General features: G+C 58.1%; 5 protein-coding genes across 5 annotated transcripts; 2 read left to right on the top strand and 3 right to left on the bottom strand.

The window, feature by feature from the left end:
• Positions 1 to 2,105: 2,105 nt before the first annotated feature.
• PSEUBRA_003252 (Glycosyl transferase, family 17) lies at positions 2,106 to 3,212 on the top strand (the record flags this gene model as incomplete). Its single annotated transcript, XM_059465004.1, has 1 exon — positions 2,106 to 3,212. One exon carries the CDS (start codon positions 2,106 to 2,108, stop codon positions 3,210 to 3,212), a length of 1,107 nt encoding a protein of 368 aa, XP_059321377.1.
• Positions 3,213 to 3,579: 367 nt separating this feature from the next.
• On the top strand, positions 3,580 to 7,920 carry PSEUBRA_003251 (Protein kinase domain protein; the record flags this gene model as incomplete). The annotated part of the gene is made up of 1 exon (XM_016436373.1): positions 3,580 to 7,920. The coding sequence occupies one exon, from the start codon at positions 3,580 to 3,582 to the stop codon at positions 7,918 to 7,920; it is 4,341 nt and encodes a 1,446-aa protein (XP_016292413.1).
• Positions 7,921 to 7,967: 47 nt separating this feature from the next.
• On the bottom strand, positions 7,968 to 8,591 carry PSEUBRA_003250 (uncharacterized protein; the record flags this gene model as incomplete). The annotated part of the gene is made up of 1 exon (XM_016436355.1): positions 7,968 to 8,591. One exon carries the CDS (start codon positions 8,589 to 8,591, stop codon positions 7,968 to 7,970), a length of 624 nt encoding a protein of 207 aa, XP_016292412.1.
• Positions 8,592 to 11,721: 3,130 nt separating this feature from the next.
• PSEUBRA_003249 (EF-hand domain pair) lies at positions 11,722 to 12,711 on the bottom strand (the record flags this gene model as incomplete). The annotated part of the gene is made up of 2 exons (XM_059465003.1): positions 11,722 to 11,927; positions 12,012 to 12,711. The coding sequence occupies 2 exons, from the start codon at positions 12,709 to 12,711 to the stop codon at positions 11,722 to 11,724; spliced, it is 906 nt and encodes a 301-aa protein (XP_059321376.1).
• A 332-nt stretch (positions 12,712 to 13,043) lies between these two features.
• Positions 13,044 to 15,758, bottom strand: PSEUBRA_003248 (Cation efflux protein; the record flags this gene model as incomplete). The annotated part of the gene is made up of 1 exon (XM_059465002.1): positions 13,044 to 15,758. The coding sequence occupies one exon, from the start codon at positions 15,756 to 15,758 to the stop codon at positions 13,044 to 13,046; it is 2,715 nt and encodes a 904-aa protein (XP_059321375.1).
• Between the last annotated feature and the right edge of the window lie 246 nt (positions 15,759 to 16,004).

Here is a 16,004-nt window from a genome sequence, read left to right as displayed (position 1 = left end):
ATGTTGCCATCAGCTTGGCTGTTGTTGGCAGGAGGCGGTGACTGTGGAGCCATGATGGGAGACGTTGAGCAGTCTGCGTTGATGATAGACGCGGATATCTGGATCAAGATTGGGACGGTGAGTGTGAAGCGGATGATGGGATCATGATGTTCCTTGCGGTACCAACGCTCATCTATATACTGCAAAGGCCCTCCCGGTCCTCAGCTACACCTCCAGTGTGCGTAACTCAGAGACAGCATAGTACAGACAGAGCGTGCACCTGGCAGGGCCGTTTGCCGGGCAAGCGCAGTGAAAATTTTTGCACACAGCCACCGTTGCCCCAGCGCAAACAATGACTGAGCGTAGGGACAAAGGGGATTGCTGACTGGACACATGCTGATAGGTCAGATAGGCACGGCACGCCCTGGTCAAAGACAAAGGGAGATGGTGTTGGCGATGGTCACGGCAATGTGCAGTGATGAACAAAGGGATCCAGTCTGGCCCAGAGCGCAGACAGACCCACTGGCAGTCTGATCAACTGACGCACTGAAAAGCTGACGCACTGAAAAGCTGACGCGTCAGAAAGTGGAGACGCTGATCTGTAGACTTGGCGGCGGTCTGACAGTCAGAGAAATTGGACGTACTGGTCCATTGACGTGTTGGCGGTCTGACAGACTGAGAAAATGGTGCGCTGATGGTCTGACAGACTTGAAAAGTCACAGTTGAATGGGCGGTCTGACAGACAGAAAAAATGGCGGTCAGACGGACAGGCAACGGACCAACGGACAAACGCGCCAGATCTGTATGTTGGGCATGGCGCCAGTGTGAAAGTTGGATTTGTACGTTGGGCACTGGACCAGTCCTCCACATTTGACCGTTGCCCAGCCAATTTCCTGGCAATTTTGATGCGTCTGTTGCTTGCTGTCCATTGCTCCTGCCAAAAAAAAATTGAGTCTGTTGCTGCACTAGAGCAGTGTCAAATGGCGTGTCTGTTGGACCAACGGACAAATGGAGCGGTCGCCCTTTGGCAGGGAAAAAAGCAACGGATTTGTTCGTCGTCCGCCGCCGCCGCCCCACGGCCTAGGGCTAGGGCTAGGGAGGCATCCAGCCTTGGCTGATCCTCCTGCCAACCTGGCCAGTGTAATCTGGCCCATTGTTTGCCTGCATGCCCTGCGTGTGTAGCTGGCCAAGCTCCAAATCCACCTAAGTGGCTATCACTCCTCCTGGGATGATGGCAGTATGCTGCAATGCCACCCCTGATCACCTCCAAGGCCGCCCAGCGTGATCTTACATGGCGTCAAGCCGTCCTGCCTGAGGCTAAACCAATTTGGCAGAGGCAGCCCCAACCTGCGTCAAACTTGCGTCAATTTGCTGCATACCATGGATGCCTCTGCCAATAACAGGCGCATCAGGGAACGCGCACATTGGTCTAGTGCCTATGCATAAGTGGGGATGTTGCAGTGGACGCACATAAGGGAAAATATTTTGTACCTGGCTGGGTCAAGGGTATTTAAACAGAGGATTTAGGGCCGGATGAATTCCCCAGAAATTCCAACTTTCATACTTTTCTTCAACGCGCATCTTCGAAGCTCAGCAAGAAATCACCAATCTTGCCGGTCTGCAAAAATGGACAGGTGCAACCTTTCGCTGTGCTTTTGGCAACATGACTTGGGCTGTTGCAGACCAAGCCCAGCGGCATGAGCGATCATACAGCTGCAAATCAACACGCTGAGATCAGTTACCCTCAAGCCGTGTAATGTCAGGCAAAAGATTTGGCGGAACGAAGAGGAGATGTCCGCTATGCCCGCAAGCGAGCTGCGCCAAGCCTTTTCCGCCTCCAACGGAAGTGCTTCGAGAAGCTGTTTCGGGAAGCCGCCAACCTGTCATTGTACGGTGCACGTTTGCTCGCATGTGCTTTCGGCTGAGCACTGTCCACTCGTGCATCGAATCAGGCGGCGGTTCTGGCGGTGCGAGTGCCACTGATGTGGGCGCAGCGGATGAGCCTCGTCAACGAGCGGGTCGGAGACGTAGCAAATGAAGGCCGCTTGTTCGACAACCCCTACCTCGTCCGACTATGATCTCTCATCATCATGAACAGTCGATGGCTGGCTCAGTGTCTCAGCGCAATGCGCCGCAGATGGCTGCTAGTGGTCTTCGCCTGCTTCGTCTCTGGCGTCATCTATCTGTTCCGCCGTGACCAAACACTGCAAAACACGCTCAGCTACAGCACACGGCCGCTCTGGGACAAAGAGGACAGCACTTTTCCGCAAAACGAGATCCAACACTTCACGGCCTGGTCAGTCAGCGCCAACGACACAGCAGCATGCAAACGACATGGCTGGGAACCATATCCGCAGCGTCCCAAGGTATACGATGTCATCATCTTTAGCGTTGAGCTAGAGATGCTCGAGCTGCGCCTCGAAGAGCTGTACGAAGCGGTCGATACGTTTGTCATCGTCGAAAGCAACACCACCTTCACAGGAAAGCCGAAGAAGCTGGGTTTCGACGCCAGTAGATACGCTCGATATCGCGACAAGATTCGCTATCTTACCATTGCCGGCAGAAGTCTCTTACCCGGGGAGGGACCTTTTGCCATTGAAGGCGAACAGCGACGACGCGTCACAGAGCTGCTTCGCAGCGAGGTTCAACCACCAGAGGGAAGCTTGATTCTCATGTCCGATGTCGACGAGCTGCCATCACTCGGCGCTGTGCAGCTTCTTTCTTCTTGCCGAGCGCCTTTGCCATTGCATCTATCGCTCAAGTCGTATGTCTACTCATTCGAATTTCCAACCAGCGCCAAGTCCTGGCGAGCTCAAGTTCACGCATGGTCCACAACCGACACTTGGTACAATCACGGCAAGAACAGCGACAACATCCTGCTCGATGCCGGCTGGCATTGCTCTTCTTGCTTCAGTCGAATTTCGGACTACCAGTTCAAGATGCAATCGTACAGTCACAGCGATCGACTGTTCGGCAACCGACACTGGCGCCAGCTGTTGCAGCCAAAGGTGATATTGGATCACATCTGTCAAGGCAAAGACCTTTTCGACATGCTGCCGGAAGCGTATACATGGAGCGAGTTGTTGTATCGCTGGAGCGGCGAGGCAAAGAGCAACAGCACGGCCAATCTACCGCAAGCGCTCAGCCAGAATGAGCAGCAGTACCGCTTCCTGCTTCCTGGTGGTTGTCGAGATAGAGACTTGTCGTCTGTATTGCAATCGAAGCTGTGGTAACGTGTCGCGTTGAGCTGTGTGGTGCTGTGCGTTCAGCTCGAAGATCCTTATTCTGTGGAGTAGAATCAGCACGTGACTGAGCGACGCGGGCAACCGAAAGCAACACTTAGGCGGGCGAGAAAAACACGAGAATTTCGCAGCAGCAGAGCGCAGTCCGGAATTTGGACTCAGACCGAGCTTGTCTTTGTGACACCTGCAGCTCGAGCTTGAGTCCAACTTCAACCATCACGTCCACCATCCATTCGACCATCCCTCAAGACATCGCTTTCGGTCGCATCACGCCATTTTCTCCTCCTCGACGTCGATCGCGCAGGTTCTTCGGCCGCCGCACTTCCAAACGCGCTGACGAGCTAGACCATTCGCCACGATGATGGGAGCACCGTCCAGCATGGGTCCCCCCGCCGTTACACCACGCAAGGCACCCACAACACCATCCCACAACAACGCCTTCGCTTTTGGCGTCACACCGCACAAGACTCCCTTGCGTACACCTGGCGGTTCCAAGATCGAGCAGACCTCCTCGACACCCATCATCGACTTCAACGCCATCGAGTCACAGAAGGAAAACGTCCAACCACTCGCCAAGGGCAGGTCAGCGCATGCACTGTCCAACACCCTCAACATGCAGCACAAGCAGCGACATGCCTTGCTCGCCCAGCAACGCGCCGAACACGAGCAGATCGTCACGTCAGAAGACAACGCCGACTCGGACGATCCATTGGAAGCGTGGACAAAGTACGTCAAGTGGTGCATCGACAACTTTCCTTCCGGTCAGACCCACGAGTCGGGTCTCATCCCGCTTCTTGAGCGTGCAACGCGCCACTTCAAAGATTCGGAACAGTACACCAACGATCCAAGATATCTTCGGCTATGGATTCTCTACGCGAGAAACGTCGAGTGCGCTCGCGATGTCTATAACTTCTTGCTTGCCAACGAGATCGGCACCAAGCTCGCCAGTCTCTACGAGGAGCTCGCTGTCGTTCTTAAGGGTCAAAGAATGTACGATGAGGCGGATGCCATGTATAAGCTCGGCATCGCACGCAGAGCCAACCCCATCGACCGGATCAAGCGCAGATACGAAGAGTACAAGACCCGCATCATTCTCGGTCAGACCGAGTCTGCTGGCTCGTCCAGCGCTGGTATCGTCACCAACTACGCTGACGCCCTCAAGGCTGCCATGGTCACAGTAGGCCGAAGCATGCTCGGCGAGAAGGATGCCTCTGTAGGGCCAGCACGCAGTCACTCGGCCAACGTGCTGCGTGGGGCAGGAGCAAGCGTCGGTGCCATTGGACTCAGCACGCAAACACCATCCAACAATGGCCGCAAGTTGAACGTCTTCCACGACGTCGACGATGACCGATCATCGCGGTCCAAGGCTCAGGGCGCCAGCACCAAAGGATGGGAGGACATCGGCACCGTAGCCTCGCGCAACCAAGAGAATGTCCAGGCCGACCGCTTGGCAGGCGTGAAGAGCTTCAAGATCGGTGCCCAGGGCGGTGTCTCCAAGAAGCCCGGATCTGGCCTCGCCGTCTTTAGAGACTCCGACGACGACGACGACGAGGACACGGACGACACAGCGTCGACAATCAAGCCGGCAGGTGTCTTAAGCCCCAAGGATCACGCGAGCAAGTTGGCAGGTGGGCTCGGTCGTAAGGCTCAATCCAGCGAGACTGATCTGCTGCGAAGCAACCCGTTCGCGTATTGGGGAAAGGACGCCAAGCTCGTCCCTGATCCGGCTAGTCTGCGTGCCGACTCTCAGTCATCTCGCAAAGTCTCGAGCTCGAGCACCGGCTCCAACGGCGAGAGGCATCGCACCAAAACCACTTTTTCCCGCTCCACGCAGCCCAGCAACGGCTCAGCCGCGGTCGCTGCCGCATCAACGGGAGGCAAGCGCGAGAAGCAGGCCGCTCCCCTCGCCCAGATGCTACCTCGATTTCGATCCAGCTCGCAAAAGGCCTTTTACAAGCAACGAGGCTGGCAGTGCGAGCTGACGCTGGAGGAGCTGACGGCTCGCAAGCGAGGCTTCGGTCCAGTTATTGAAGGCTGGGAGGACGCAGCCGAGGCGAAGCAGATCGTCTCAGATCCCTGGACGTACCTCGACCAGCTCGTCGGTCGCTGGCTGCCCGAGGATGCGCCAGCAAAGAACCCATTCGAAGCCACCCAGACGATCGACGCGACCACCGGCATCTTCCCCTCACGCGACGAATTTGATCCCGACGACTCGGTCGCCAACGCCGTCGCGCTCAACCTCCGTCCCGGCCTCAAGAAGAAGAAGAAGCGCGAGGGCGAGACCACAAGCAAGGTCCGAATGAGCCCGACTCTCGTCACCAAGGCGGCGGTGCTCGAGGTGGAAAACATGTTCAACGGCGACACCGATTCGGACGAGGAGAGCAGCGAGGACGACGACGACGAGGACGAGGACGAGGACGACGACTTTGTCGCACCACTTGCCAGTGTTTCCAGGCACGGGCACATGGGTATCTCCATCGGCTCGTCTGCAGACGTCCCACCTACCCCGACGCCGCTGTCCCGCTCCAACCACCTTGCCAAGTTTGCCGTACAGAACGACGAGAACGCCGGCGTTTCAGCAACTCCCCTACGAACGCCAGCCGGACAAGCACCGAGACTCGGACTGGGTGGCGCTACGCCGATGCGCACTCCCCTCGCAGCCAAGTCAGCTCCCGTCACACTCGGCTCAAAGCCCGTCTTCTGCGAGGAGGATGAGGACGAGGAGGCCGAAGAGCAGCTTCCGGCTCCAACCCAGGTTGAGCAGGCTGGTGAGATTTCCGTCCCCGCTTCGCCCGAGCGTCCGATGACTTCGGCAGCTGAGGAGGCTGTCGCAAACCCACCTGTGCCCGCCACTCCAATGCCAACCAACCGCCAATCCGCAAGTCGACGCTGGATCGAGCCCATGACCGAGGAAGAGGAAGAGGAGGAAGAGGAAGAGGACGTCGACGAAAACGGCAACCCTATCGACACCTACGAGGGCAACGAGCACCTCTTCCGACCGCAATTCCAGCCGCTCACGCCGATCACAGAGGCAACATACGAGTTCACGCGCTACACCAACGGTCGCACGCCCGGCACTGCAACGCGCTCGCACCTCGGGCCCGTGCTCAAGTCCCTCCATCCCACTGACGAGGACGATGATGAGGACGAAGAAGTTGACGAGCCTGGCACAATCCTCACCGCTGGCCCGATCGCCGTCCCAGCCGCACGACAAGACATCGAGAACTCAGACGAGCGCAGTTTCGCCTCGACCTCCGGCGAGTCCGCCGAGCGCTCCGCATGGACCGCAGACAACAAGGCGTCATTCGAACTCACCAAGGGTCTCACAATCCGCTGTGCTGCTCCTGAAGGCGACGCCTCGCTGAATGAGCGGTTCGAGGACTCTCTCGTCATCGAAGACACCCAGGCGCCCAACCCGTGCAGCCCCACCAACCCCTCGGTGCTCAATGCGATCCTCTCCCGACTGGATGTGCCGCTCGAGTCGCTGCCCGGCTTCGTCTCCCTCTCCTCGTCCTCCGGGAGCCTGCTCGCCGAGCTGCAAAAGAAATGCAAATCCAGCCTGGCGAGCAACCAGATGACGCGCAAGAGCATGGGCGGCACCGTGTTTCAGGGTACAGGCGTGCTTTCCTCTCCCTTCACGGTCACCATCGGTGGAGAGAGATTTGAGATTCGGGGCAAGCTCGGCGAGGGTGGGTACGGCGCGGTGTTCCTCGGTTACGACCTTGATTCTGTTGCTACGCCTGCCAAGGAGAGCGACGAGGACGATGAGGACGACGAGGATGAGGACGAGGATCGTCGACGACAAGTGGCGATCAAGGTCGAGACTCCAGCCAACAGGTGGGAGTTCCACATCCTCTCGCAACTCCAGTCGCGCCTCCCCTGCGCAGTCCTCCCATCGATCATCGCCGCGCGCAAGCTCTATCACTACAGCGACACGTCGTTCCTGCTGCTCGACCTGGGCGAGAAGGGCACGCTGTTGGACGTGGTCAACCACTCTCTGACCGCTGGAGTTGCCGCTCCCTCCGCCGAGACATCCGGTGTTGCTGGGCTCGAGGAGGTGTTGGCCATGTTCTTCGTCACAGAGCTCCTTCGCGTCATCCTGGCCATGCATCGCGCGGGTCTCATCCATGGCGATTTGAAGATCGACAACTGCCTCCTCCGCCTCTCGGACGTGACCCCGTCTTCGGCATGGTCCAACGTCTACACGCGCACAGGCGACGCAGGGTGGAGCGCAAAAGGTATGACGCTCATCGATTTCGGTCGGGCCATCGACACCACTTGCTTCCCTACCGACCAGACGTTTGTCGCCGACTGGGAGACGGACGCTAAGGACTGCTTCGAGATGCGTGCAGGGCAGAGCTTTACCTACGAGACGGACTGGTTCGGCGTCGCTGCCGTCGCACACTGCTTGCTGTTCGGTCGGTACATGGAGACAAAGGTGGATGGAGATGGGAAGCATAGGGTCACGGCGGGCATGAAGAGGTACTGGCAGTCGGAGCTGTGGTTGGAGCTGTTCGATGTGTGTTTGAACCCCAAACACGGGTCGGAGACTCTGGACAAGGAGGCGGTGCTGGCGAGGCTGGAAGGCTGTCTGGATGGCATGCAGGGGTGGTTGGAGGTCAACTCGAACAAGGGCGGCAAGAATCTCAAGGGTCTGTTGCGCAAGCTGGAGATCTGGGCCATGAAGCAGGGCCATTAGACCGTCCTCATATTTAAGACAGAATCATTGCATTGCTTTGCCTTGCATCACTCGTCTTCGCTGTCCTCAACAAGTGTCTGCTCCGTCCTGCCTGGCCGATCGATCGACTGAAAATAGCCCATGACGGTGAAATCGAATGGCGCTGTCTTGGTCAGCAGGTCCGGCAGCTTTTCGCCAAACGATTGCGTAGTGTCGCGGCGGGAAGAGCGGCGTTTGGAGGGCGTGCCGGTGTTCGACTGAGTCGCTGCCGGGGCCGAGGTGGCCGCTGTGGTCTTGGTGGTCGTCGCGCTGCCGGGCGCCTTTGCAGGTGTGTCGGTGCGCTGTGCGGACGCAGCCGCCGCTTTCTTGCCGATCGGCGTTGTACCGAGGAAGGCGGCGAGGATGCTCTCCGCCTCGCTCTCCGTCAGTGCACCACCATGCGGTCGACCTTTCTCGCGAGTAGACATTTCCTCGTCCACGTCCATATCAAGGACTTCGCTGAGCGCCTTCTTCTCCGTGCCGTCCAACGCTGCAGCTGAGGGAGACGACGACAGAGCGAGCTTGAGCTTCTTCCTGGCGCCATCATCAGAGAGCAGAGAATGCGATGCTGCTGCTTCCGAATCCGTCGCGTGGATCTCTGCTAAAGACTGGGCGACTTTGAAGGAGCCCGTGTCCGGAAGTGTTGGGTACATGTAGCCGAGGGAGGATGCCATCGAAGTGATGGAAGAAGTCGTGGACGATGTTGAAGGTGAACGGTGCTCGCGCGTCTTGAGAGGCGAGCGACGCAGGCTCTGACTTGCTCGACGGGTGCCCAACACAGAGTTGTACGATCGCGATGGCGAGCCGGCTTCGTCGACGGCGGAGTCGACTTCGCCCTCCTCATCATCGTAGTCGAAATCGGAGAAAGAGTGCTCGGCGATTCTTCGTTGCCGTGCAGAAGCCAGAGCAGCTGCGGCGGCGGCGGCACGCTGTGGACGACCTTTGGTCCTGGGTGATGCGCTATCATCTTCTTGGTCCTTTGGTGTGGACTTGCCCTTGTAAATTCCTCCGACCTCTGGACTTCCCCGTCTTCGCATCCGCCTTTCGGGTGACACCGCCTCCCTGCTGGAACGACCCCGCGTTGGTGAAGCCTTCTCGGTGCGAGCTGCGAATGCCTTTCTCTGAGCGGGGCTTGCTTCTTCAGCATGGCCGCTCGAAAGCGTTCGTCGCTTGCGACGGCTATCTTCGACCGCCTCTACAGCAGCTGCAGTGAGCGGCGTTGGGAGGCTGTCGATCCTCTGCTTAGGTTGACGGGCACTGACTCGGCGCGACAGGTCGCTCTTCTCGTTCAAGGCCGGAGATTGCCTGCCTGTTGGGCTCGCGCTGTCTGAGGTCTCCCAGGTGGCGCGACCAGCTTTGATGCGAATCTTGAGCCTGGGCGACTGACTGCGTGTGGTTTCATCGTCCGCGGCGTTCGATGTCGACTCGAGCTTGCTTGCCAATGTCGATGGGCCGGGCGATGCTCGCTTGGTGTTGTTTGAGATCGAAAGCAGCAGATCATAGCGCTCCAGGGTCTCGTATGCATCGTCGAGCAGCTCCTTTCGTACATCCTCTATGCGCTCGCTCAGAGGTCTGACCTCGGTGTCTGGCTGTGCCGCTTCATCTTTGCTCCCGCTCGCTTCTGCCCTGACCTGGTCTCGAGCGACAACGATGGGCTGAAGCATGCGTGGTTCCGCCGCCTTCAGCTGCTCGATTCGCAAAAGAAGCTTCTGCCGATCGCGGGTCAGCCGATCCACTTCTGCCTTCCTCTGACGCTTTTCTGCCGCCTCTGGCTTGCGATGCCTGCGCTCATAGGCAGCATCAGATGTGTCTTCGGCAGCTTCGGAGCGCAGGCCGCGAGTCTTGGGCATGTAGAGGGTATCATCTCGCTGCTTGAAGTCGGGTGTCTCGATAAGCTGCTGTCGCTTGATGGCCAGGGTAGAGACGAGGGAGGACGAGGGGGCTACTGGAGCTTTGATCGGCTTTGATGGTGCTTGTGACGATGAAGCCAGGCTGGCTTCCTCCGATTCTGCCTTGACTTTCAGGCTTGACGTAGCAGCTTCGTCATTTGATGACGTCGCGTTCTGGAAGACAGCGCGCGCCAGGACTTGTGGATCTGAGCTGAGAACGACGATGGAAGAGGACGAAAAGTAGCTGCTGGGTGCTAAAGCTGCACGCGATGATGAGGATGTCGTGTGTCCCACCGCGGAGGTAATGGCACCTGTCCCATTCTGACCAATTGTGTGCTGCTGAGGGTTGTTGCCCAATGGTGATGCAGGCGTCTCGAGCATCATGAGCTCCTCCTCGAGCGACGAGCCAGCAAGCAGCGACGAAACTTGCGACAGACGAGCGGGCATCATTCGACGGCGGGAGGTGCGTTGCGGGACGGGTGCTGAGCTGGGACCGGGTCGATCGAGCGATAGATCACGCTCTGAGGTTGGAGTGGAGAGCGACGAGTCAGAGGACAGCAGCTTGCCGGGGCCAGATGATGTCGGCTCCATCTTTGCAGATCGAATACTGGCGGGAGGTATCGATGCATCTTGAGGCGTGGCAGGTGCGGTGGGAGGCGAGCTGGGTGGTGACGATAGCTGCATGTCCACATCTGCCACCTCCTGTGCCTCCTTCAAGCTGGCAGGATCGATGGGCGAGACTGTCGATTTTGCATCCGAGGCTTCAACATCGGCCATCTGCACGTCATGGTGACCAGTGATGGGACTCTGATGCTCCAGATCGTCGGTTTCGTCCGAGTCATAGACGGAGATTGGTGGTGATTGCTTCCGCGTTGTTGTTTCAGGCGCTGAGCTCGAAGATGACGCCGCGAAGAGCGACGCAAAGAGACCTGCAGCCATGGCGTGCGGGTGAAGCTGCAGCCAGCCAGCCGAGCCCTCGAGGTGAAGCTCTCTCGACGAGAGCGAGAGCAGCTCTCGGCTGAATTTACTGGTTGGGCATCAAGGCGTTGTATGAGACCTGTGAGCTCACGCTGTATGCTGCGATGTGAGCCGTGCTGGTGTGCTGAGCGGTGCCGATCAATGTGCGGATAGTTGAGGATTTGGAGCTGTTCCGCTCCGCGACGCGACGGAATGCTGAGTGAGCGCGTCGGCAGCGCCTGGAACGATGAGCGGGCCGTTCCGTCGGATCGGAGTGCTGGTGGTGAGAAGGTGTTAGTGGAGAAGCCGCGATGGCTGAGCTAGTGAGGCAGGCCGTGGGATCATGACCAAGCAAGCAGCGGATCTTCCTATCCAGACGGTCGAGAGAGCATCTGCACCCTTCTTGTCTTGCTCGGTTGCCCATTCTCACTTTTTGGCGGAAAAGTCGTGCATACGGCGGCTGCAGAGCGCATTCTTCTTTTCGAATTCAAGGCGTAGCGGTCAGCAGGGTTGGCAATCACAATCTGGGACATCATCTCGTTCGGGCCTTTAGCATAGTCAGTCGGAAACTCGCTTTGTCGTGCTCAGAGCTCTTCCTATGTAGTTCGTCCAGCTGCTGTAGTTACGCCATCTGGTGGCCATGGGCGCTGAAGCGACCTGCGGCGGTCCATGCAGCTGGAGTGCGGTCTCGATAATCGAGCACAGCAATATGTCAAAATCCTTCGAAAAAGAGGCTCGGAAACAGAGGCGCCAAAATCAAACTCAACTCCGACCTTGAGCCTCATCGAGACAACCAGGCGCTCAATAGCGATCAAGGCAGACGGACGTACGGGCGATCATGTTGAAGTGTGTTGCATCATGTGTACACTGATTCTACAAAGAAGACGGAGCAGTACATGACATCGAAGCGCAGCATTGCAAAGGCAATAGGCGATGATCAAGGCGCCGAGAGGCACATCTCCATAAACGTGTCGTAGTTGATCTGCACCCAGCCTGAGCGGTTGTTGTCGTGGCGTTGGAACGACTCGGTGAGCGCCTTGATTACCACGCAGGCCCTAACGAAGCGATCGAACGTAATGCCGGGTGCGCCTCGCGCTGGTCCTGTCGAAGCCATGCCACCTGGGGCGCCAGAGTCAGAAGTTACTGCTGAGGGTCAGTACGAATAGAACACGGTCAGTTCAGCGGATCTCAGCCGTCCATCTGGCTTCGGGAGGGTTGGATACGTACTGTACTTTTGCGTCACAATGTGGAGCAGCTTGGGCGAGAGACGGTATCCGAAGGACTGCAGCGCGTTTGCCAGTTCGCCTTGGTCGATTGAGCCCGAGCGGTCCTGGTCGAAATGACGGAAGACGCCCTGCCAGTCCTGAATGTATTTCCAAAGACCAGCGAACTCGTTGAAGCTGATTTGGCCGCTGCGGTCAACGTCGAATACGCTCATCAGCATCTTGACTGTGTCCAGGTCGAAGGGCGTCCAGTCGCCGTTGACGAGCGCTTGGCTGAGTTCTTGCGCGTTGATCTGTCCACTGCGGTCGCGGTCGACAGCGATGAACCACTGCCACAGCTGAGGATCCGCTCCAGGAGGAGGCCCCGTCGAGGAGTTGTACACTTGTGGGCGACCATAGCCTTGTGCGGGTGCGCCGTAGGATGACTGCTGCTGGCCACCGCCGTATCCGCCTTGCTGTCCCGGAGGAGGTGCGCCGTACCCTCCACCCTGCTGACCGGGAGGAGGGGCACCATATCCACCTTGCTGACCGGGAGGAGGGGCGCCATATCCACCGCCACCGCCTTGCTGAGGAGGTGGTGCTCCGTATCCGCCTCCGCCGCCTCCGTACTGCTGCTGCTGTCCATATCCCCCCTGTTGACCGGGCGGAGGTGCACCGTAACCTCCACCTCCTCCACCACCTGCGTACGAGTATTGGTTCGACATGACTGCGTGTGCCCGATTGGCTTGAGGACGCTTTCAAACGATTACGATAATCTTGGCTTGAGTTGGGCGAGACCGTTTGCCGACGAAAGGTGATGAAAGTCAGAAAGCACTGCGCAGCAACGAACAGCCACAACCTTATATTTGCGGACTTGGCCCATGCTCGCAGCATGACGTCGCGGCACCGGCACAAGAGTCTAACACTGGGAACATTTCGTCTCCGCGGACCGCCGGAAGGCCCTCGTTCGCTCTCCTCCATGCTCAAGGACTTACTGGCCCACACGCATCACAGTGTCAAACAAGATAGGGCGCGTATCGTATCCCTCTATGTCAATTCAATGCTGATGATGATGACGATGCGCTACAGCAGGGGATAGACCCTGCACCTCGCTGGTCCTCCGTGAAGCGGTCGGACTGCCGTCGTACGTGCTACTGTACGAAGGCGAGGCTGACATGGGCGTGCTTGCAAACGCACCGTTGGGCGACACACCAATTCCGGCGCCGACCTTCTCCAGCTGCACCGCTACACTTTCGAGGCCGTGAATGCGCGATTTTAGCATATTCTCCACCTTCTTTGCTATCGCTTCTGGCGTCACTGTGGCCGAGTCACCTTTTGATACTGCACCACTATCCTCACTGGTGTGACCACGACTGTGACCATGATGGTGGCCATGGTCGTGACTATGCTCGTGATTGTGGCCACGGCTGTCGCCATGAGGGTGCTCGTGTGCTTGCTGATGGCCGTCATCGTACGCTGTAGAGCCGGTGACAGGCCATGAAATCTGCACACGGATGACGCCGATCAGTGTCTCTGCATCCTTCGGCCAGAAGCGCGGCGAGTGATACGAGACAACGCCGTCGATGCTGCGAAGTGAGTCTAACGCCTCGGTCATCTCGGTTTCTCGATGCGCTCCTACCTCGAGGCAGAGGATTCGCCCCGACTCGAGCACGAGTGGAATCACCGAGCCGACGATCATGAACGCGATAAAGAGAGAGGCGATCGGATCGAACCCGGTCCATCCGAACTGCCCGATGAGCAGCGTGCTGATGATGACACCCACAGAGCCCAGCGTATCGGCCATGACGTGAAGGTAGACACCCATCATGTTGTGCGAATGGCCGTGTCCGTGATCGTGCCCGTGTCCGTGACCATGATCGTGTCCATGCCCATGCGAATGACCGTGGTGGTGATGCCCACCCGTGGCCCACATGCCGAAAAGATTAACGCCGAGTCCCATGCTACTGACAATGAGCAGCTGCGTGTTGTTGTTCATCACCGGCGGCTCGATGATGCGCTGCACCGCCTCGAACACGATAAAGACCGAGATGAGGATCAGAAAGATGCCGTTGGCGAATCCACTGAGCGTCTCGACTCGACCGTATCCATACGTAAACGTCGAATCGGTGGGCCAAGTCGCCATGACACTGGCAAACAGACCCATGCCGATGGCGGCGCAGTCGAAAAACATGTGGATCGCGTCGCTGATGAGACCCAAGCTGTTGGTCCATACTCCCCACAGAAGCTGCACGCCCATGAAGGCCAGGTTGAGCATGAGGAACTGGAAGATCTTGCGCGAGTCCGGGTTGGCGAGGATGATCTTGATCGTGCGTCGCGTGGCAGCTGCACCAGAGCGGAAAGAGTCGACGAGCTCCTGCACAGCGGAGATGTCGGACGACTTCGTGGACGCACCACCGCTCTGTGCTACGTCTCCTTTGCTCGGTGAAGAGGAAGCGAAGCGAGATGAGACGTGATCTGGCGAGTGTTTCAGAACGGTGCGCAGTGCTTGTCCGACGAGGAGAGCCACGATGATCTGCGACCATTGCGGCTTAAGGCCAAATCCAACGAAGCCGATTCCGAAAGAAGCAAGGACAGCGATGGGCCAGCCATGTGCGACGCGATCTTTGGTGGAAGCGTGCGATTCGATCGAGGTGCTGACAAGAGGCTCGAGGATCAAGAATCCAAAGCTGATGGCAAGGTATGCTGGTAGATGGTTGAAAGTCGAAGAGCCAGAGCTTCCGCCTGAAGATGATGAAACAAGCGATGACAGGGCTGGGAGGGTCGAGAATCCCAGCAAGTGGAAGAGAAGCGATGCCGGCAAGGTGAAGGCGGAAGCTACGATGGTGGCCACGATTCCTGCTTTGCGTCGACCACCTGTGTCTCTGCTGGCACTGAGCAGCGCACTTTCCCTTTCGATCGTGAGCAGAGCAAAGATGAGGAGATAAGCATGGCCGGTAAGCGTGCCAAAGACGCTGAAGTTGGCGACCGACACATCCACCGCCGCGGAGGCAGCTCGAAGCTGAGAGGGCGACGCCAGATCAGCGGGTCTGTTCCTTCGGAGGCTGTCGGGCAAATCGTTGTCTGCGTACATTTCGAGAAGCTGACTCGAGAAGCTGTCATTTGCAGCCAGTGGCGCGCCGGCGTTCAAGATGGAGGAAAGGAAGGAGATGGCGAGAGCAAAGAGCGTTGTGTATCCGCCGTAGCTGCGACCCCGAAGGCTTCTGGCGAGGTCTACAGCCCAGATCTCGCAGTACTGGGTGAAGATGATGACGTTGACGGCATCGAGCTTGTGCAAGGCCATGAGCCAGACGAGAAGCTGCGCAAAGGAGATGGCAGCCAAGGCGCAGAGTCTGCGCTTGTCGACCCTCTTGACTGCTGGCAGCCACTGCCATGCCTTAAACCACACGGCCTGGAGTGATGCTGCGATGAAAAAGGCGGATGTGGCAATTGCCCACGAGCTGGCACTGCTCGAGATGGTGCTCCTCGGTCTCGTCGAGTCTGCATCGTCGAGGGAGAACTGCAAGTGTATTGATTCGCTGTGTGAAGATGCGAGCCATGCGCGTACCAACAGTGCTGCCGATGCTAGAAGCGTCTTGTTGAGCAACAGCCCGAGCAGCAAGTCTGTCGGAATCGGAAAGCCAAGCAGCGATGACGACGATGTGTGTGCCGATGAGCCTGAGGGACGTGATGGAGATGTGACGGGCTCCATGCGCACCTTTGCGCGAGTGCGCGAATCGGGCGTGGCGATGGTGTTGTACGCCGGCGACTGCATGGTGGTGTGAGTCGCCAGCTCGGGACCAGCCCAAAGACAACAGCAAAAAGCAGACAGATAGGCGACCCAAGGACGGCTCGAGGACGATGGTGGAGATGATCAAGGCTGTCAGCTGGACAGGGACTGCCAAGGTGAATTGAGCACGTTCAACAGTGTGTCAGTGTCACTTTCTTGGCTTTCGGGTCACCGTGCGTGCTGTGCTCCTTGAGAAGAAAGTGACACCGCCTGGGTCACAGGCGCACAGAG

Source organism: Kalmanozyma brasiliensis, assembly GCF_000497045.1.
Source record: "Kalmanozyma brasiliensis GHG001 unplaced genomic scaffold PSEUBRA_SCAF20, whole genome shotgun sequence".
In the NCBI taxonomy this organism is placed as follows: Eukaryota; Fungi; Basidiomycota; class Ustilaginomycetes; order Ustilaginales; genus Kalmanozyma; species Kalmanozyma brasiliensis.
Note: the sequence above shows the minus strand (reverse complement) of the source record. Positions and strands in the feature narration are given on the sequence as shown.